General features: G+C 44.8%; 1 protein-coding gene across 12 annotated transcripts in view; it reads left to right on the top strand.

The window, feature by feature from the left end:
- PTPRK (protein tyrosine phosphatase receptor type K) overlaps positions 1-23,520 on the top strand; it is a 689,055-nt gene that overhangs the window by 558,126 nt on the left and 107,409 nt on the right. For 6 of the 12 annotated variants that reach the window (XM_063917350.1, XM_063917338.1, XM_063917340.1 and 3 more), the window contains exons 14-15: positions 20,066-20,204; positions 23,301-23,342. In XM_063917350.1, coding sequence (XP_063773420.1) covers positions 20,066-20,204; positions 23,301-23,342 — 181 coding nt within the window. The remainder of the gene's footprint in view (positions 1-20,065; positions 20,205-23,300; positions 23,343-23,520) is intronic. The other 6 variants (XM_063917349.1, XM_063917343.1, XM_063917344.1 and 3 more) reach the window with 1 other exon arrangement.

The raw sequence follows: 23,520 nt of genomic DNA on the forward strand, positions 1-23,520 counted from the left end.
CTCGCAAACGCCAACTCTTTCCTAGGCAGGCTACGCTTTGTATCACCGCTTTCCAGAATACGCACACAGCTGAAAACCTCTTACGGCAACTGAGGAAGATCATCGCGGAATGGCTTACCCCAATTGGACTCTCCTGTGGATTTGTGGCATCGGACAACGCCAGCAATATTGTGTGTGCATTAAATATGGGCAAATTCCAGCACGTCCCATGTTTTGCACATACCTTGAATTTGGTGGTGCAGAATTTTTTAAAAAACGACAGGGGCGTGCAAGAGATGCTGTCGGTGGCCAGAAAAATTGCGGGACACTTTCGGCGTACAGGCACCACGTACAGAAGACTGGAGCACCACCAAAAACTACTGAACCTGCCCTGCCATCATCTGAAGCAAGAAGTGGTAACGAGGTGGAATTCAACCCTCTATATGCTTCAGAGGTTGGAGGAGCAGCAAAAGGCCATTCAAGCCTATACAATTGAGCACGATATAGGAGATGGAATGCACCTGTCTCAAGTGCAGTGGAGAATGATTTCAACGTTGTGCAAGGTTCTGATGCCCTTTGAACTTGCCACACGTGAAGTCAGTTCAGACACTGCCAGCCTGAGTCAGGTCATTCCCCTCATCAGGCTTTTGCAGAAGAAGCTGGAGGCATTGAAGAAGGAGCTAACACGGAGCGATTCCGCTAGGCATGTGGGACTTGTGGATGCAGCCCTTAATTCGCTTAACAAGGATTCACGGGTGGTCAATCTGTTGAAATCAGAGCACTACATTTTGGCCACCGTGCTCGATCCTAGATTTAAAGCCTACCTTGGATCTCTCTTTCCGGCAGACACAGGTCTGCTGGGGTTGAAAGACCTGCTGGTGACAAAATTGTCAAGTCAAGCGGAACGCGACCTGTCAACATCTCCTCCTTCACATTCTCCCGCAACTGGGGGTGCGAGGAAAAGGCTCAGAATTCCGAGCCCACCCGCTGGCGGTGATGCAGGGCAGTCTGGAGCGACTGCTGATGCTGACATCTGGTCCGGACTGAAGGACCTGACAACGATTACGGACATGTCGTCTACTGTCACTGCATATGATTCTCTCAACATTGATAGAATGGTGGAGGATTATATGAGTGACCGCATCCAAGTAGGCACGTCACACAGTCCGTACTTATACTGGCAGGAAAAAGAGGCAATTTGGAGGCCCTTGCACAAACTGGCTTTATTCTACCTAAGTTGCCCTCCCACAAGTGTGTACTCCGAAAGAGTGTTTAGTGCCGCCGCTCACCTTGTCAGCAATCGGCGTACGAGGTTACATCCAGAAAATGTGGAGAAGATGATGTTCATTAAAATGAATTATAATCAATTCCTCCGCGGAGACATTGACCAGCAGCAATTGCCTCCACAAAGTACACAGGGAGCTGAGATGGTGGATTCCAGTGGGGACGAATTGATAATCTGTGAGGAGGGGGATGTACACGGTGATATATCGGAGGGTGAAGATGAGGTGGACATCTTGCCTCTGTAGAGCCAGTTTGTGCAAGGAGAGATTAATTGCTTCTTTTTTGGGGGGGGTCCAAACCAACCCGTCATATCAGTCACAGTCGTGTGGCAGACCCTGTCACTGAAATGATGGGTTGGTTAAAGTGTGCATGTCCTGTTTTGTTTATACAACATAAGGGTGGGTGGGAGGGCCCAAGGATAATTCCATCTTGCACCTCTTTTTTCTTTTCTTTTTCTTTGCATCATGTGCTGATTGGGGAGGGTTTTTTGGAAGGGACATCCTGCGTGACACTGCAGTGCCACTCCTAGATGGGCCCGGTGTTTGTGTCGGCCACTAGGGTCGCTAATCTTACTCACACAGCTACCTCATTGCGCCTCTTTTTTTCTTTGCGTCATGTGCTGTTTGGGGAGGGTTTTTTGGAAGGGACATCCTGCGTGACACTGCAGTGCCACTCCTAGATGTGCCCGGTGTTTGTGTCGGCCACTAGGGTCGCTAATCTTACTCACACAGTCAGCTACCTCATTGCGCCTCTTTTTTTCTTTGCGTCATGTGCTGTTTGGGGAGGGTTTTTTGGAAGGGCCATCCTGCGTGACACTGCAGTGCCACTCCTAGATGGGCCCGGTGTTTGTGTCGGCCACTAGGGTCGCTAATCTTACTCACACAGCTACCTCATTGCGCCTCTTTTTTTCTTTGCGTCATGTGCTGTTTGGGGAGGGTTTTTTGGAAGGGCCATCCTGCGTGACACTGCAGTGCCACTCCTAGATGGACCCGGTGTTTGTGTCGGCCACTAGGGTCGCTAATCTTACTCACACAGCTACCTCATTGCGCCTCTTTTTTTCTTTGCGTCATGTGCTGTTTGGGGAGGGTTTTTTGGAAGGGACATCCTGCGTGACACTGCAGTGCCACTCCTAGATGGGCCCGGTGTTTGTGTCGGCCACTAGGGTCGCTTATCTTACTCACACAGCGACCTCGGTGCAAATTTTAGGACTAAAAATAATATTGTGAGGTGTGATGTGTTCAGAATAGGCTGAAAATGAGTGTAAATTATGTTTTTTGAGGTTAATAATACTTTGGGATCAAAATTACCCCCAAATTCTATGATTTAAGCTGTTTTTTAGGGTTTTTTGAAAAAAACACCCGAATCCAAAACACACCCGAATCCGACAAAAATAATTCGGTGAGGTTTTGCCAAAACGCGTTCGAACCCAAAACACGGCCGCGGAACCGAACCCAAAACCAAAACACAAAACCCGAAAAATTTCAGGCGCTCATCTCTATTTTTATGTACCCCAAATTTAATGAGAGCACTTATTTTGCTGAAAAGTGCTTTCTATTATTTCCCCACATTTTTTAAAAAAATGCGCATAACAGCCATTTGACCCAATTTAAAGACACCAAATCATTTTTTATGGCAACTATTAAGGGGGGTACACACATAAAGATGTGTGCTGAGCGATCTATCATAGACTGCTCAGCACACTCAGCGCGGTGTGTGCTGTGCGAGGGGGGGTTGTGGCGCTCACTTCACACAGCGGTGAAGTGAGCGACCTGACTAGAGTCAGATTGCTTCGAAATTAAGCACGGATCTCTGTGTGTACCCCCCTTTGGACTTCTATAATATTTGCCTATGTTTGGCTTTTTTTGTGGGGTACAGGCAGATTTCCCCACTTTCTCCTGTACTTATCACATCTTTTGGCAGCTAGAATTATTGTGCAAATCTTATCGCCATTTTTGAATAGGATAGGTGTGATAACTCGTTTTTTCAGGAGATAGGTCCGGCTAATTGGATACACCCCACTGCACAGTATCAAGGAGCATACTATTAAGTCTAAATTTATACACTCTACAGTAAAAATGCTTTCATGATTAATGACATTAATCCAAAGCTTTTTGGATTTATTCGCTACTGTACCTGTGACCAACATTTCCCAAAAAGAGGTAAAGACGTGTCCACATGTAGTTGACTTTAACTTACGCCAAGTAGCCCACCACAGATATAGAGGGCAGGGGCACTTTAAGAGAGGAGGAGGCCCATGTTCAGCCTCCTCTGTTCAGGCCCCCTCCTCTCTGCTGGCAGCGCTGTAGAGTCTGTGCACTAGAATCTGCTTCTGGAGGGTTTTTTTTTTGTCCTTTAACATTTTTATGTTTAATCTTTAATACTTCATTTTTTGACAGCTGCCTCTCATTTGTTATTCACATACTTCCCATCAATCTGATCCAGAAAAGGGTGTGTGACCACGGCCTTGCCGGTCATCTCCCCGTTTCCATCACTGTGGGGGTGTGACCAACGCTCCCCGAGCAGCTTGGCTTCCCAGGCCCAGCTCCCTGCTCTGTTTAGATGCCATGCGCATGGCATCCATTCAGTATTTAGGTGATCATATGCTCCCCCCACTGTCGGGACACTGCAGCCTGGAAGTGGGTCAGTGTCTGAAAAATGGGACTCTCCCTCTGAAATTTAGACAGTTGGGAGGTGTGGATTCAGTAACCACTCTAGTTGTCACCTCCACTCACACAGCTTAGAGCAAAAGACAGATATGCAGCTTAAGGGAAATTTACCCAGGTGATAAATATTTATAAAATCCCCTTGCTGCTAGTCAGTGTCAGGTTTGGACATAGGCAATGTAGGCGATGGCTTAGGGTGCTTTTGCGTCAGAGGGCTCCCAGCAGGCACAGCAGCCTGCCTTCACATCTTTTAAGGGGCACCAGCAAAAATATTGTCCAGGGGTTGGCTCTGATTCATATCAGTGTGTTGATTCATGTCATCTAATAATTTTCTAGCTTTTATCTATCAAATACAATTCTAATCTGGTTGCTATGGGCAACTTCACTTTTTTCTCTTTTTGACGCATATTCCCTAAAAGCAGCTACAAGCCACAGGTACACAATTGCTTAATCACCGTATCATACAGTCGGCCAGATGCATCATCGCTTGGAAAGTGATAAAATGGAGAGTGAAAAAGTACCAGCCAATCAGCTCCTAACTGCCATTTTTCAAACACAGCCTGTGACATTGTAGTTAGGACCTGATTGGTTGGTACTTTTTCACTCTCCATTTTATCACTTTCCAAGCGATGATGCATCTAGCCCAGTATATGTAACCTAAACATAAATAGGTAGAAGCAGAACTGAAAGAAAAGAAAACATTGTCAGCATCACCAATGGACCTCCAAATATATTACAACCCGAGAGTACACATTATGGCCCTCATTCCGAGTTGATCGGTCGCAAGGCGAATTTAGCAGAGTTACACAGTAACTCACAGTAGATACGCCTACTGGGAGTGTATCTTAGCATCTTAAAATTGCGACCGAAGTATTCGCAATATTGCGATCACAAACTACTTAGCAGTTTTAGAGTAGCTCCACACTTACTCTGCCTGTGCGATCAGTTCAGTGCTTGTCGTTCCAGGTTTGACGTCACAAACACACCCAGCGTTCGCTCAGACACTCCCCCGTTTCTCCGGCCACTCCTGCGTTTTTTCCGGAAACGGTAGCGTTTTTATCCACACGCCCCTAAAACGCCGTGTTTCCGCCCAGTAACACCCATTTCCTGTCAATCACACTACGATCGCTGGAGCGATGAAAAAGCCGTGAGTAAAAATACTATCTTCATTGTTAAATTACTTGGCGCAGTCGCAGTGCGAATATTGCGCATGCGTACTAAGCGGATTTTCATTGCGATGCGATGAAAAATACCGAGCGAACGACTCGGAATGAGGGCCTATGTTCCGGCTATGTCCAGGATACACCAGTATTCTACTGGAGATCAGTGTTACCTCAGGTGCTGTATTAAATACTACCACTTGCATGTACAACAGGATAGTGGGAGAGAGTGATACAAGGAAATATAGGGAGGTGGTGCGGCACAGAAACTGGTCAAAAAAGGGGGAAAGCGATGGGAGGGTAGTTGTGGTGTGGGGGTGACCTGGTAGGTCCGTAATGTTTGTTATAGCGATAGATGTATCTATTTATCTTAGTAATTGACTGATGTTTGTATTGCAGATATGAAAATGCAGCATGTATAACATGAAAAACATTCCAATTAGTGTATATACACGAATAATGTTTTCTGCTTCAGTATAAAAAGGAAAAAAAACACAATTTGTCCTTATTTATGATTTGGACTATTGGATGCTAGAGGTCTGTTGGTATAGCAACTAGAATTACTTTCTCAGGGATTGTTCATAAAGTTTATTTTACCAGGTTTGGGTGCCAGAAGGTAACAAGAAACCTCAGTGTGTAACTGCATCTTTGGAAGTGACTTACAGCTGGCTGCCTGCAGCCTAATCTCGGAAACAGATGGGGCTGTAGATAAACTCTGGTAAAATATGCCTGCTAAGAATTCTGGAAGATTTTACTGGGTCTCTAATCCCAGCACACTTTTACATTTAATTATGCTAGCTGTCAGCACGCCATAGCAGCATTCGATCATATTTAAAATATATATATACCTTTACCTTTCAGTATATAGCAAAACGACTCATTATATATATATATATATATATATATATATATATATATATATATATATATATATATATATATATATATATATATATATATATATATATATATATATATAATGTATATTCTATAGAGGCAGATTATTCACAAGGTAGGTTCTCTACTGTAACTAACGAATGTGTCATCCAGGACTGGATTAAGACGGGGCAGCCATCCCGACTCCCACACACTGCATTTTTTAATTGCATGAGTCTCCCTTTGGCGGTTCACCTATTCAGTAACAGCGGACGCCGAGGTACTCCTGCACAGTCACAGTTAGTGCTGAGTCAGGTTAGTGCCGCTGCTGCCTGCAGGTTCGGCAGCCGGGTCTCCTGCCTCATAGCTGCTGTGTCCCATCATCCCGAGCGAGTAGGCTGTCCGTTTCCACCCCATGGTGTTCTCCATCACTGCCACCAGCAGCTACACAGAAACCATGGACCCCAGCGAAACAGCCCTGAATTTCTGGGAGCAGGTGGATATGGACAGCCCTGAGCCTCAGCTCAGCTCGTCCCTGGCCAAGCTCATTGTCAACACCAAGCCATTCACCCCCAATGTCCATTCCGTGTAGTTAGTGCCTTCTTTCCTGATCCGGGGCAGCGTGTCTGCGAAGGGACTGTTGGAGACCGGGGAGGGGGCTGGTAGATGGTTGGTGTGTAGCAATGAGGAGTCTGGGCCTGGAGGACTATGTCAGCAATAGTAGTAGTAGATGGCCCCCAAAACTTATATTGCCCCTGACCCCCACCAACCTTAATCCGGCCCTGGTGTCATCTTAAAGTCTCCACGTTCGGAATGAGTAACCAACTTTATTGTGTACTGTGTAGGGATTCCTGGATGGGAGTTAGGAAAGACCACAGAAGTAACTGAACAGGGGAGCTGTAGATATGTCCTCATACATCTAGCCTCAATATGCCCTTTAACGTGAGATGCCTGTCAAGAGTGAGCTCCCTGGTTCCGTGCAATACCACTAGCGTTGGGCGACATTTTTTGTAGAGAAGGATGCACCAGGAGTCTGTGCTGATTAATTCTATATGCAGCACTTTTGTATATCTGTGTGATGCACAAAGAACTTGGCTGCTGTGTAGCTCTTCGTATGCAGACTCAGAGACTCCAGTCACATACATACATACATACATACATACATACATACATACATACATACATACATAGAGTATACAAGTGTTGCATTTCAGATTATCGACTAAGACGCATCGTTATCAAAAAAGATGCCCAGTGTTAGCAGAGTATTATGGGGCCCTGCACACTGGCAGATCTGCTGCCGAGCTGCCTGACGGCGATGACGGGCGACCCGGCGGCGGGGGGGAAGTGGACTGATCCATGAGGCTGGTCTACTCACTTGGGAGCCTGAATGTTTCCGTAGACTAGGCAAGCGTGATTTTTATATATTATAAACTGTTTCAGAATAAATTTCATTTAAGCACCAGAGAATGAAAGTAGATGAGGGGCACAAGAAAATATTCACTTTACAGTCAGTCAGTTTGAAAAATATGAACAAATCGCTAGAAACTGTAACTGTCCTGGAAATTAGGGATACTGTAGTTGGCAACTATGGGGGATAATTATCAAAGCTTGCAGAGAGATAAAGTGGAGAGAGATAAAGCAACCAATTAGCTCCTGTCACTTTACAGACTGTGGGGTCTATTTACTAAGCCTTGGATGGAGATAAAGTATCAGCCAATCGGCTGCTAACTGTCAGTTTTCAAACCCAGCCTGTGACATGCCAGTTATCTGCTGATTGGCTGGTACTTTATCTCCATCCAAGGCTTAGTAAATAGCCCCTGTGTTTGAAAAATGACAGTTAGGAGCTGATTGGTTGGTACTTTATCCTCCATGCTTTGATAAATCTCTCCCTATATTTCACTGAGCCGTCTCTTCTTTTTTCCTATTTTTTCTTTTAAATAATAGACACATGTAAAGGATGTAGGTGATGTAGACCTGTACATTAATTTTACTTCAACCTTTACACACCCAGTATTGAATATTTCAATAGCTGGAAAAAAAATGTGATTCCCTTGTTCAAACTAGAAAGCTACGAGATTGAATTACTAGGCCAGAGCAGGTTCTACTGACTGAGTATTTTACATATTAGAACAGCAGTGATGATAGATTCTTGGCTCTTTGAAACGCAGCCTATGTTGTATAATTCACTCTGCTTTGTTCTGTATCAATGTACCAGCACAACACATTGAGATAGATACTGTGTTTGTGTGTATACTGGACATTAAGTACAATTATATTAAGTTACATTTCTTGTCTAACTGGATCTGGCTGCCTTGACATAATCTGTGCAAACATTTATTGTTATTATGCTAGTTATAGATCTAAGAAGCCTACGTATGAGGGCAGCGAGCAGTATGTAAGGGGGCTACGGTTTGTTTTTGCATTTTCTTTAAACAAATTGGCTATACATTTAAAGGAAACAGATTTTCAGTATAAAATAGGAAAATGCTGACTTTAACCAATAATACTACAGAAGTCCTAAGATAGGACATTATTTCTCTTACGTCCTATAGGATGCTGGGGACTCCGTAAGGACCATGGGGTATAGACGGGCTCCGCAGGAGACATGGGCACTATAAAGAACTTTAGAATGGGTGTGCACTGGCTCCTCCCTCTATGCCCCTCCTCCAGACCTCAGTTGATTCCTGTGCCCAGAGGAGACTGGGTGCATTACAGGGAGCTCTCCTGAGTTTCTCTGAAAAAATAATTTTGTTAGGTTTTTTATTTTCAGGGAGCACTGCTGGCAACAGGCTCCCTGCATCGTGGGACTGAGGAGAGAGAAGCAGACCTACTTAAGTGATAGGCTCTGCTTCTTAGGCTACTGGACACCATTAGCTCCAGAGGGAGTCGGAACGCAGGTCTCCCCTCGCCGTTCGTCCCAGAGCCACGCCGCCGTCCTCCTCACAGAGCCGGAAGATAGAAGCCGGGTGAGTATAAGAAGAAAGAAGACTTCAAAGGCGGCAGAAGACTTCAGATCTTTCATGAGGTAAGCGCGCAGCGGTAACGCTGCGCGCCATTGGTCCCACACACAATACACACGAGTAGGCACTTATGGGTGCAGGGCCCGGGGGGGGCGCCCTGGGCAGCAATATAAACCTCTAGGACTGGCATATAAGTATATATAGGCTGCGGAGGCAGTAGTTATAAAAATCCCCCGCCAGTTATACAAAATTGAGCGGGACTGAAGCCCGCCGCTGGAGGGGGCGGAGCTTGGTCCCACAACACTAACCAGCGCCATTTTCTCCACAGTGTACTGCAGAGAAGCTGGCTCCCCGGACTCTACCCTGCTGAACACGGTGACACAGGGCTGAAAAGAGGGGGGGGGGGGGGCACTTGTAAGGCGCAGGGAGTGTATTACACAGATAATTATATATAAAAAAGCGCTATATTATCTGGGAATTTGTTTCCAGTGTCAGTTGGCGCTGGGTGTGTGCTGGCATACTCTCTCTCTGTCTCTCCAAAGGGCCTTATTGGGGAACTGTCTCCATATAAATATATCCCTGTGTGTGTGGGGGTGTCGGTACGAGTGTGTCGACATGTCTGAAGTGGAAGGCTCATCTAAGGAGGAGGTGGAGCAGATGATTGTGATGTCTCCGTTGGCAACGCCGACACCTGATTGGTTGGACATGTGGCATGTTTAAAATGCAAATGTGACCTTATTACATAAGAGGATGGACAAAGCAGAGTCCAGGGAAAAAGCAGGGAGTCAATCCATGGCTTTGACTGTGTCACAGGGCCCTTCAGGGTCTCAAAAACGTTCTCTATCCCAAATAGCAGACACTGATACCGACACGGATTCTGACTCCAGTGTCGACTACGATGATGCGAGGTTACACCCAAGGGTGGCCAAAAGTATTCATTATATGATCATTGCAATAAAAGATGTTTTGCATCTCACAGATGACCCCTCTGTCCCTGACACGAGGGTGCGCATGTATAAGGAAAAGAATCCTGAGGTAACCTTTCCCCCATCTCATGAGCTGAACGAGTTATTTGAAAAAGCTTGGGAAACTTCAGACAAAAAACTGCAGATTCCCAAGAGGATTCTTATGGTGTATCCTTTCCCTGCACAGGACAGGGTACGGTGGGAATCTTCGCCCAGGGTGGACAAGGCTTTAACGCATCTGTCCAAGAAGGTGGCGCTGCCGTCTCCAGACACAGCAGCCCTCAAGGATCCTGCTTATCGCAGACAGGAGACTACCTTAAAATCTATCTATACGCATAATGGTGCTTTACTCAGACCGGCAATTGCATCGGCATGGGTATGTAGCGCAGTTGCAGCTTGGACAGATACCTTGTCAGCTGACTTTGATACCCTAGATAGGGATACCGCTTTATTGACTTTAGGTCATATTAAAGACGCAGTCTTATAAATGAGAGACGCTCAAAGAGACGTTGGGCTGTTAGGTTCGAGAGCCAACGCCATGGCGATTTCTGCTAGGCATGCCCTGTGGACCCGCCAATGGACGGGTGATGCCAACTCAAAGAAGCATATGGAGGTTTTACCTTACAAGGGTGAAGTTTTATTCGGGGAAGGTCTTGCGGACATGGTTTCAACAGCTACCTTTTTGCCTTTTGTTGCCCCACAGCAAAAGAAAACTCTGCAATATCAGATGCAGTCCTTTCGGTCGCATAAGTCCAGAAGAGGTCGGGGCTCATCCTTCCTCGCCAGAGGTAAGGGTAGAGGGAAAAGAACGCCTGCTTCGGCTAGTTCCCAGGAACAGAAGTCCTCCCTGGCTTCTACTAAATCCACCGCATGACGCTGGGGCTCCACTGAGGCCGGTGGGGGCACGTCTTCGACTCTTCAGCCAGGTCTGGGTTCTGTCAGACGTGGATCCTTGGGCGATGGAAATTGTATCCCAAGGCTACAAACTGGAATTCGAGGAGGTGCCCCCTCGCCAATTTTTCAAGTCGGCCTTGCCAGCTTCTCCCCCAGAGAAGGCAGTAGTGTTAGCTGCGATTCAAAAGCTGTGTCAACAGCAGGTGATTATCAAGGTTCCCCTAGTCCAACAGGGAAAAGGGTGCTATTCGACCCTGTTTGTGGTCCCGAAGCCGTATGGCTCGGTCAGACCCATTTTAAATCTAAAATCCCTAAACCTGTACTTGAAAAAGTTCAAATTCAAGATGGAATCGCTCCGGGCAGTGATCTCCAGTCTGGAAGGGGGGGATTTTATGGTGTCACTAGACATAAAGGATGTCCCCATATATCCTCCTCATCAGGAGTACCTGAGATTCGCTGTACAGGACTGTCATTACCAGTTTCAGACGTTGCCGTTTGGGCTTTCCACGGCCCCGAGAATTTTCACCAAGGTGATGGCGGAGATGATGGTGCTCCTGCGCAGGCAGGGAGTAACAATTATTCCGTACTTGGACGATCTCCTGATAAAAGCGAGATCGAGTGAACAATTGCTGAAGAGCGTATCGCTCTCCCTGAGAGTGCTACAACAGCACAGTTGGATTCTAAATCTGCCAAAGTCACAGTTGATTCCAACGACTCAACTATCATTCCTAGGCATGATTCTGGACACGCAACAGAAGAGGGTTTTTCTCCCAATGGAAAAAGCCCAGGACCTCCAGAACATGGTCAGAGACCTGCTAAAACCAAAAAGAGTATCTGTTCATCAATGCACTCGAGTTCTGGGGGAAATGGTGGCAGCCTACGAGGCCATCCCTTTCGGCAGGTTTCATTCGAGGACATTTCAGTGGGACCTTCTGGACAAGTGGTCCGGGTCCCATCTACAAATACATCAGAAGATAAGCCTGTCCCCCAGGGCCAGGGTGTCTCTCCTGTGGTGGCTGCAGAGTGCTCACCTTCTAGAGGGTCGCAGGTTCGGCATTCAAGACTGGGTTCTGATGACCACGGACGCGAGCCTCCGAGGATGGGGAGCAGTCACACAAGGAAGACATTTTCAGGGACTATGGTCAAGCCAGGAGGCTTGTCTGCACATCAACGTACTGGAATTGAGGGCCATATACAACGGCCTACGACAAGCAGAGGATCTTCTTCGTGAGCTACCGGTTCTGGTTCAATCAGACAACGTCACAGCAGTGGCTCATGTAAACCGCCAAGGCGGGACAAGGAGCAGAGTGGCAATGGCGGAAGCCACCAGGATTCTTCGCTGGGCGGAAAATCACGTAAGCGCTCTGTCAGCAGTCTTCATTCCAGGAGTGGACAACTGGGAAGCAGACTTCCTCAGCAGGCACGATCTTCATCCAGGAGAGTGGGGACTTCATCAAGAAGTTTTTGCAGAGATAACAAGTCTTTGGGGAATTCCTCAAATAGACATGATGGCGTCACGCCTCAACAAGAAGCTTCGGAGGTATTGTGCCAGGTCAAGGGACTCTCAGGCAGTAGCGGTGGACGCCCTGGTGACACCATGGGTGTTTCAGTCGGTCTATGTGTTCCCTCCTCTCATCTCAAAAATATTGAGAATCATAAGACGAAAAAGAGTACGGACAATACTCATTGTTCCAGATTGGCCTCGAAGGGCCTGGTACTCAGATCTTCAGGAAATGCTCACAGAAGATCCGTGGCCTCTTCCTCTCAGGGAGGACCTGTTACAGCAGGGGCCCTGCGTGTTCCAAGACTTACCGCGGTTACGTTTGACGGCATGGCGGTTCAACACCGAATCCTAGCTGGGAAAGGTATTCCAGAAGAAGTCATCCCTAGGTGACGGCGAAACATTATCACCGTATCTGGAGGAAATATGTTTTTTGGTGTAAAGCCAAACATGCTCCTACGGAGGATTTCCATCTGGGCCGTTTTCTCCACCTTCTACAGACAGAAGTGGATATGGGCCTGAAGTTAGGCTCCATTATGGTACAGATTTCGGCCTTATCTATATTCTTTCAGAAGGAATTGGCTTCTCTCCCAGAAGTCCAGACTTTTGTAAAGGGAGTGCTGCACATCCAGCCTCCTTTTATGCCCCCAATGGCACCATGGGACCTTAACGTGGTATTACGGTTCCTAAACTCTCACTGGTTTGAACCGCTTCAGACGGTTGAATTAAAGTTTCTCACTTGGAAGGTGGTCATGTTGTTGGCCTTGGCATCTGCGAGGCGGGTGTCCGAATTGGCGGCCTTGTCTCACAAGAGCCCCTATCTGATTTTCCATATGGATAGAGCGGTTCATATGACGGAATTCGACTGTCGAATTTAAAAACGGTCGAATTCCAGCCGAAATTCGACCGCAATTGCATATACCCCTTTGTTGTCAGCACATTCAACTATGTAAAGAACAAAGTATTTAATAAGAATATTTCATTCATTCAGATCTAGGATGTGTTATTTTAGTGTTCCCTTTATTTTTTTGAGCAGTGTATATTGAATTGTATTGTATTGTGAGTTTCTGTAGAAACTTTTTCCAGCCCAAATTGGTGATACGTTACCCTTTGAGTGTCACAGTAAGCACTTGCAATGAGTTTGGTATATTTTGTTGACTATTAGAATGTTGACATGCTAACAGTGTTTACAATTAGGGACGTAGCTGTTTCGGTGGTAAGTACACGTACCTTAACCCTGGGACTAATGTCCTCACAGTTGTGGCTTTAGTCACAGTTGGAAAGAGATACAGGGCAGTTGTACTACACCTTTGAGAGTGATAGAATGCAGAGAGATAAAGTACAAACCAATCTGCTCCTACTGTAACTGTCATTTTACTGGCTGTGTTTGAAAAGTGATATTTAGAGCCGATTGGTTGGTATTTGATTTCTCTCTATGGGGAATATCCAATTCGCTGCGGTGAATTATCACAGCTACTGTATCCCCCATCTGCTAACTTATTAGTCCTGTAGCCAGAGCCGGCCCTAACCAATATGATGCCCTAGGCAAGATTTTGGCTGGTGCCCCCTAGCACCGCCGCTAGTTCTGCAGGAGATGATGGTATGAGTCAGCTGGTAGCTCTGCTAATGTCGGGCGCCTTTTGTTTATAAAAATGCATCTTATTTGCATTACTATGTGGCTAGGATGCACATGCTCTGCTGATTAAAATGATATGCAGCATGCCTATAATCTGTGTGTGACTGCGGCTGTATCTGCATATGAAATGTTACATTACAATGGTTTCCAAGACTACACTGCAACGTAGCATTTTGTATGCAGATACAGCCTCAGTCACACACAGAATATAGGCATGCCGCATATCATTTTAATCAGCAGAAGCTGCTGGTGCCCCTAAGCATACCAAATGCCCTAGGCAATTGCCTAGTTTGCCTATGCCTAAGGCCGGCTCTGCCTGTAGCCCAGCACTTAGCGGGTCATTTACTGTATGGTAAAAATGGGCTGCAATTGGATAGCCTGTACGATTTGGCTAAAAATCCTATTTTTACCATGCAATAGGATATCACCCTATCACTCTTCATGCTTTGATAAATCTGGTCCATAATATTTTAGGACAGACTATATCGACCAAGTGGTTCTTATCTGTTGTCAAATTCTATGTTAAAATGTAAAAAAATCACAGAAAATAGCAGGAAAAAAATGTATACTGATTGGGGACTTATTGAAACAAACTCCCTGACAAGTTCCGGCATCGGTGCTAATAAGATAGCGTTCGGCAAGTCAACTAGCGGCTGTAAATTACCACGACTAATTGGATAGCACCCTTAGTCTTGCTTGGGTGGAGTAATACAGCTGCAGCCCCAGGGACAGCAGTTGATTATAGTAAGAATGGAGACAGGCCGTCATTGAGTGTAGCTGAAGGATCTAAGTCCTTGATCACTGTAGTAGTATCACAACATTACTATAATTTCTCACCTACAATTATTTTTTGGGAAACAAAGAAAACGAAAGAACACAAAAAATCCCAGTGAATTATAAATAAACTAGTTACCAGCCCACCAAAACGACAGCGCAACATAACCGTAATGTTGGCGCTGGTGGCTGTGCGCGCCCAAATGGAACAATACTTGCATTGCTCCGTCAGGCGCCATCTAGTGGCTTCTGGCACGCAAACACTTTAATTCCCCCTATAGAGGTGAGGAGCAGCATTAGCCTTTTATTATATTGGATCATAGAAACACTCATGCACTGAATTTAAAATATCCAGGTAAACAGTGTTTTGTTATAAACTGATGGGTTCATTTCATACTTGCTGCTCTCTCGGAATGGCCGGGAGGCTCCCGAATAAGGCATTCTTGGCCGCTAGGAAGAGTGGGTAAGTCTCCCAAATCCTACCTCAACTCGGCCGTCCACTTTCCAAGTGAACTAGGCGGACCCAGCGGGCGATGACGCGATTGTACTGAATTGTATCGACATAGCCATGCCTCCCACTTTACAATGGCAGTAATTTTGGCATTATGTAGCAGGGGGTGGGGTCACAATGATGTGATTGTGCAGTAATGCCCTTGCACAGCTTCCTTAGCCACATCTCGCCCCCTCACTACCCCCTACATCAAGACACACACTCCTGCTAACATGGCATCCAGGGGACGCGGTTACAGTGTCGGCTGTCAGGATCCTGGCATTCAGGAGACAGACAGATGGTGAATTACTGACTGATGAAATCCCACCCGCTGCTTGGTCCATGCTGAAAGCTGAGTGGGAATAGAACCTGTGGTAAGCGAAGCGAGCTACCGAGCCCAAAGCATGGCAAATGCAGCGAGCCCGTGAGCAGGGCCGGTTCTACACCTTGTGGCGCCCAGTGCGAAAGTTTCCACTGGTGCCGCCCCCCGCGGCAAAACAGAGGCGTGGCTTCATAGGGGAGGGTCGTGGCCACAGTTATGCCCCCAGTAGCTGTGCCCCCCAGTAGATTTGCCCCCAGTAGTTGTGCCCCCCTGTAGATTTGCCCCCAGCAGCTGTGCCCCCAGTAGCTGTTTCCCCTGTAGTTGTTCCCCTAGTAGCAGTGCCCCTGTAGTAGTGCCCCCAGTTTATTTGCCCCCTGTAGTTGTGCCCCCTGTAGTTGTGCCCCCCTGTAGATTTGCCCCCAGCAGCTGTGCCCCCAGTAGCTGTTTCCCCTGTAGCAGTTCCCCTTGTAGCAGTGCCCCCAGTTGATTTGCCCCCTGTAGCTGTGCCCCCCAGTAGTTGTGCCCCCCCAGCAGCTGTGCCCCCAGTTACTTTGCCCCCAGTAGCTGTTTCCCCTGTAGCAGTGCCCCTGTAGTTGTTCCCCTAGTAGCTGTGCTCCTTGTAGTAGTGCCCCCTGTAGCTGTGCCCCCAGTTGATTTGCCCCTGTAGCTGTACCCCTTGTAGCTGTGCCCCCAGTATGTGCCCCCTGTAGCCGCTTTGAAACCCTAAAAGAAAAATCATAATACTTACCAGCCTCGCTCCTGCTTCCGGGCCGCTGCTTCTGCTGTCTCCGGGCGCCGGCTCCTCTCTATGGGAGAGACGTCATGACGTCTCTCCCATAGCAGCGCCGCACTGACACTAGAGGTCAATTTTGACCTCTAGCCAGAGTCAGCGACGCCGGCTGCAGCGGGCGCACACGGCGCTCGCTGGAGCGGGGAGGGAGGATAATAGTACCGGCTCTTGCCACGGCGGCACCCTCAGGGTAGCGGTGCCCCGGGCAAAAGGCCTGCTTGCCCGTGGCAAGAGCCGCTACTGCTCGTGAGGGGACTCGCTGTTTGGTATTCCGGCGGACTAGATGCTGCTGGTGATGTACTGACAGCTGGCATCCCATCTGCCGGTAAATCATACGGCAGCCAGTAAGTTGACAACTATGGTTTATTTCTGAATAGTCTGGTAGCAAAACCTGACACTTCTACGTGTGTTTATGACCGATATTTAAAAGGTTAATGCTTTTACTAGCTGTGTCTCGGTAGTAAAAGCATTGCTCTTTTAAAAATCGGGCATAAACATGCTCAGAAGTGGCAGGTTTTATTACCAGATTCTTTGTAAATAAACTCTGGCGTTGCTATCAAGTATATAGGGGCTCCTAAATGTATTCCTGATATGAAGTGAAACCTGTGGATCCAAGATTAATTCACATTGAGCCCTAGAAGTCCAAATTTCATATTGGGATCATTTGGCCTTGAAACCACTCAAATGTACATCCCGGGCGTGCATATTGGGGGTAATTCCAAGTTGATCGCAGCAGGAAATTTTTTAGCAGTTGGGCAAAACCATGTGCACTGCAGGGGAGGCAGATATAACATTTGCAGAGAGAGTTAGATTTGGGTGGTTATTTTGTTTCTGTGCAGGGTAAATACTGGCTGCTTTATTTTTACACTGCAATTTAGATTGCAGATTGAACACACCACACCCAAATCTAACTCTCTCTGCACATGTTATATCTGCCTCCCCTGCAATGCACATGGTTTTGCCCAACTGCTAAAAAAAAATTCTTGCTGCGATCAACTTGTAATTACCCCCATTATCCTGGTGTTTCCAGTAAGGAGAAGCTGTGTGCGATTCTTTGCTTGCTTATCTGACTGCAGGGGATGCAGTCAATTTACCTCCAATCAAAATCCCGACAGCAATTGACCAACGGTCAAAACCCCGACAAGCTCAAAATCCCGACATGGACAAAATACAGACATTTAAAATACAAACAAGGTCAAAATACCGACATGTAAAATGCCGACAGGTCAAAATGCCGACATGAGTTTTTTATGATTTTTTTCATTGAAACCGACTTGTTCACACTTTACCATCCCAGTGGACCTGGAGGGGGAATATAATAGTGTGCCGAGCGCAGCCGCGAGCCATGCGAGGGGACGTGGTACACTTATATGGTGTCCATGTCAACCTATGTTGACATACACACACAAAAAAAATTAAAACCGCATGTCGGTATTTTGACCTGTCTGCATTTAACATGTCGTATTTTGACCCCATCGGTATTTTAAATGTCGGGATTTTGACCTTGTCGGGATTTCGACCATCGGTCAATTACTGTCGGGATTTCGACCGTCGGGATTTTGATTGGAGGTATTTCATACCGATCCCAACTGCAGTCACGTTGTCTAGATCTTTACTGCATATTTCTCTATAAGAAACTAGGGTTATTCAACATTTAGCCCTCTGGCTGCTGTGAAACTACACATCCCAGCGTGCCCTGGCACAGTTTTAGCATGTCCTAATAGCAAAACTGGAAAAGAGCATGCTGGGATCTGTAGTTTTGCATGTTGAGTATAGCACGTGTTTAAATTATCACTGCTGTGAATGGCCACTTACATTATGTCTTTATGTATTTTCTAATATGTAGGTGCATAGCAAATATTTGAAAATTTTAAATGTAGTGTTTGAAATGTGGTCACTGCAAATTCTCTTTATGCTATTTTCTCAAGGGCATGCATTCCACTGTCCCTTCACACATTTTAACAGTAGAACAAGTGTATCTTTAACAGCTGCATGCCATTCATAACTACCGTATTTGCCGGCGTATAAGACGACTGGGCGTATAAGACGACCCCCAACATTTCCACTCAAAATATAGAGTTTATTATATACTCGCCGTATAAGACTACCCCCTTCCACACACCAAATAAAACGTAAAAGAACATCAGACTTGTGACATACTGTATATTATGACCTGATAAGAGATTTGGATAGGGAGTATTTATCAAGGTATGCATAAGAAGTGGGGAGGGGGCGAGGAGAAAGTTGTAAAATGTATAAAAGTATACCCCTGTGTGCATTTAGTGTTACCGGTTTCACATGAGTGCCATTAGTATTAGTATTAGTACCATTACAGTACCTGTCATTGTCACCATTGTACGGCCACCACGTGACCGCAGCGCCTCCGGCCAGTCCCTGCATCTCCCTGTAATTGGCACTAGTGACCCGCCGCGGCCGCACTGGATACCGCGCGATACTGGATGGTATGTAGAATGAGGTGGGCGGGCATCGGGAGGCCACTATGGGCACCGGGCGAGTATCGGAATGCCACTATGGCAGCTATGTCTATCCCAACTGAAGTGCACCCGGCGTATAAGACGACCCCCCCACTTGGAGGCATGTTTTTCAGGGCAAAAAAGTAGTCTTATACGCCAGCAAATACTGTATTTTGATTGAGCACATTCTCGCAATTCTTGAATGGTTTTCTAGCCCAGGAAGTACTTATGTCTGTACAAGTGTTTTTACTGTGAGCGTAGTAAGCTTTTATGATGGAGTCTGTAGTGTGGGACCATAAGGCTACGCTTGAATACTTTGGAATATTAGTCTGGTAAAACTTTTCACATATTACTCTCAAAATATAGTTCTATAACTTTATACATGCTTCGTATGGAAAGAGAATAAAAATAGCACAGGGGGAAACAAGCTAATATGCATAGGTACAGTATGTGCATTATGGATAAACAGGCTGATGGAAACTGTACACGGTGGAGTATTATTGTCAGATTGCAGAGCGCAGTAGTGTTTCAGCTATGTGTTAAAATAACAGCACATGTGGATGGTGTACCAAGTTCTACTTTAGTAAGTAGAGAAGGGATTGGAATTTGAGAACCCAAAAGAATATACTGTAAATATACTGTAGGCTGAAATCTCTCATCAACTTTAGAACACTTATTTTTTTTTTAGCAAATGGCGGCAGAAAAAAATGGAAATTAAGTAGTTAATTATCATTATTATTATTATTATTATTATTATTATCATCCTCTTCTTCTTCTCCTTCTCCTCCTCGTCCTCTGTTTGAGGTCAGAACATTTGTCCAAAATTGTGGCACTTTGGGAGTTGTGTCCCTGTTCACCCGGGTACTCCAGGTAACTAGGCAGAGGGCTCTCCCAGCTGTTCAGGGGTGGTGGTAGTGTAGGTAAGGAGAATTGAGGTGGCCTAGCACTTCAGAAGCTGATAGTCCGCATTTTGGTGCCCAAGTTGCAGGATCCTAATTTAGAAATGTTTAAATGTTGGGAGGTATGCAAAGCGATTTATTAATTAAAATGTTTGGATTTCCTTTTAATATATACATCATACCAGATATGTGTGATCCGTACAGAATAGTTTGTACTCCTCATTTATTTTCTCCCCCCCCCCCCAAAATAAAATAAAAATGAAAGTGAAAACGTGCAAGGTTTCTCTTCTTTTAATATACATGTATTCCCTTTGACACCGTTCTGAAGCTTGTTCTCAGGAATATTTTAGTTTGTAACTAGACTTTAAAGTGATATGTTTTGCTTTTCTTTTCAGCTGCAGCAACCGAGGAACCAGAGGTAATTCCTGATCCTGCCAAGCAGACTGATCGGGTGGTGAAAATAGCTGGCATCAGTGCAGGGATACTGGTATTCATCCTACTCCTACTAGTTGTCATTTTAATAGTCAAAAAAAGGTAAGTGATCCAAAGTTAACCGATCAGTTATGCTGACTGAATGTCATAGATGTGCTGCTATAAATGCTTTTACGTTCAGTGTAGTCCTTTGTTGCCTAATCACAAGTTCTTTAGTATAAGACGCCATTAGAGCTGCTGTTTTACTGCATCAAAATTGTAATATTTGTATATTACATAATGTAATATTTTATTCACCTGTATGAGCCATTTTTATTTTATTTATTTTTACTTATTATATATGTCATCAGGCTCCGTTTACAATGGCTTTGAGAGCCATTCAGTGGGGTTTATGACTGTGTAGCATGCACGTCTGCAACATGTAGTAAACATAATGTTGTCTTTTCTTCTGAGCTCTTCACCAAATACCCTGTATCTGCCTGTTCATTTTCATTAGACTGTGCTACATAGAAGAGCTCTGTGGCTATAAGGGTATACAGAAATGAAGTTCTCTATGTTGCATACAGTAGTAATGAAAATAAAGGCATTGGTGAGAAAGGCAGAAGGAAAACAACGAAGCACTATATCTGGCGATGGTATGAACACGTTGATTCATTCATGTTATCTGTAGGTGGAAAAAAAACTTTACATTAAAATAAGCACATATTTAAATTCTCACAACGCTTAGGGGTACATGTACCTAAGCAGTGATAAAAGTGGAGATGTGAGCCAGTGGAGAAGCTGCCCATGGCAACCAATCAGCAGTGACGTAACATTTATCATTTGCATACTATAAACATATACATAGCAGCTGATTGGTTGCCATGGGCAGCTTCTCCACTGGCTCACTTCTGCACACTTTTCACTGCTTAGTACATGTCCCCCTTAATCTATTTCAAACAAACAAACAATATTTAGGATGCAATTTTATTTATTTGTCGGATGTTGCCAGAGTTCTTGGATTTCTTCACTTAACATGCTACCTTATTGCCATTCTTTAAATGAATTGGCCTTTTTAGCAGCAGCGCTATCTCACAGATGTTATTTGCCACTCAGAGCAGGTCATATAACAGTTCATATTTTCTAATCTCAAAATTGAATTAATTATGGTCGTAATGACTAAGAAAAGTTGTACTTGTCAGTACACCGTAGTAGTGAATGGATGTCTCATATACAGAACTTGTATTATTTTTCAGTTCAGGTTCACTTAAAGGAAATGTCTGGCGTGAGATGGCTTGCAGTTTACCTTGGTTGCCTTGTTAGTTTACTAGAGTAGGAAAGGCCACAACTCGCCATTCGTATGCAGTTCAGTCATATTTTCTATTTCAAATGAAGACATTGTGTTGAAAACCAAACAATTCCAGGTGCTATTGTGTTACAATGTTCCCTTAAAACTAATGGATAACGTCAAAGATGGTTTGTATTGATATACACCACTGCATCCTAGCAATGGAGAAGGATTACTTATGTCATTTTGCAATAAGTATAAGGTACACTGGGGCAGATGTATTAACCTGGAGAAGGCATAAGGAAGTGATAAACCAGTAATATATGCAAGGTGATAAAGGCACCAGCCAATCAGATCCTAACTGTTAATTTACATATTGGAGCTGATTGGCTGGTGCCTTTCTCACCTTGCACATATCACTGGTTTATCACTTCCTCATGCCTTCTCCAGGTTAATACATCTGCCCACCTGTACTGCTAATCAGTATGTGTGAAAGTTATTGCTCAGGGACACTCGTGTTGTAACTACTGCTCTCTAAATTGCACATATGGTGGGCAAAATAGCACTGAAGTGCTGGGCACCAAGGAAATGTGGGTGGGGAAAAAGAATACAGTTGCCTTTAACTTGTAAATAACATTCTTTATTGCTCACCTGGCTGCATAATGCTATTACTTAGCTCAAAGGCACACTTTTTAATTACCTTTAATTGTAAGATTTTTGTTAAGATCAAAAAAATAAATAAAGCTGAACGTTCAGTTGTTACTGTTTAGTAACCATGTAGATGATGGAAGCCAACTATTTAAAATGATTGGGTGTGCTCGCATTACATCCGCCATACGACAATATGCGCAGACATGTCTGTGTGCTGCAGAAATATAGGGGGTGCACCCACAGAGCTGGCTCCTATGATGTATATTGAATAGAAATAATAGAAAGCAGCCTTGCTAAAAGGTCTACTTATGCTATAACTGAAATATTCACATCAGTTTGTTATGTAAGTGACCCTGCCCTACCTCTGTAGCTCTGTTAAAAGGTAAGATATTACTGCTCACTATATTCCAGACAGCATAAGCTCATCCCACACTAATAGACTTGTGGCCCTTTATCAGATCTGATGAAGGCTAGAATGCCGAGGCTGGAGTCATTTGAGCTGCTTTAACAATGCTTTCCCCGCCCCTTCTGGAGTCCACTAAAGCACATTCCTTGATGTGTAATGATGTCAAATAGTGGCTTTATTTGCTGTTCTGTTAGAGAGCAGAGTGTGCTAAGAATACATTGCACATACCCACCAATCTCTTTTTACACTATTTCTTTAAGTTTTTTTTTGGGGGGGGGTTTTTTTTTTTTTTTGTAACAGTGTGTTAAAAAATAAAGAACAGAAAAAGTTTTCTGTCTATTTTGTCTTCCTTTTTTATTTACCCGAGCTGGCTGTACTGTATTCTTTCCCATAATTACACTTTACCTGATGCTTTTATCGCTCTCATGTGTGCTTCTCCCCACTCTAAACTTTAATGAAATTTTAGGGCTGTAAAGGTTTGAGATCTTTCCATTGTCTCCTCTGTGTCTGCTTGGGGAAAAATAAAAACTAAACAGCGCCACCTTGTGGCACAGCAGCCATTAACCTGTATGTTTGTTCAGAATCCCTATCCTATCTACTTTTGGCAGCATGCCCTGCATTTAAACAAAAACAAAACAAAATCATTTACTGAGATGTCTTTGCCATTTTAGGCATGTATGTAATATATGCATTACCCTTGTCCTAATATGTGTTATCTGTAATTAACTGTGTAACATTGTCTGTGTTTAACCAAACTTATTTGAATTGTGACCGACAACATTAATGTAATTGTGAATATATGTTGCAGTTAATGTTGTAATGTTTTTCTGATTGGACTGATTAATGATTGCCTTTTTACAATTACCCCCTGGAGATATATTACATGGCGAAGAAACTTCTGCATTAGAAGCATTAGGTACGCTCCCAGTGTTATGTGCAAGCTATCTACCCATGTGCTTTCATGTATTTCTTTTTCAGTTATTATTTAATTTCAGTAGTGCTTTTTGTTGTCTATTATTGTGGTTGACAAGTAACCATGTGCTTACAGAAAGCCTTATGCAGAAACCACAGGAGTGATTAAAGTGTACACTGTG

Source organism: Pseudophryne corroboree, chromosome 4 (genome assembly GCF_028390025.1).
Source record: "Pseudophryne corroboree isolate aPseCor3 chromosome 4, aPseCor3.hap2, whole genome shotgun sequence".
Lineage (NCBI taxonomy): Eukaryota > Metazoa > Chordata > Amphibia > Anura > Myobatrachidae > Pseudophryne > Pseudophryne corroboree.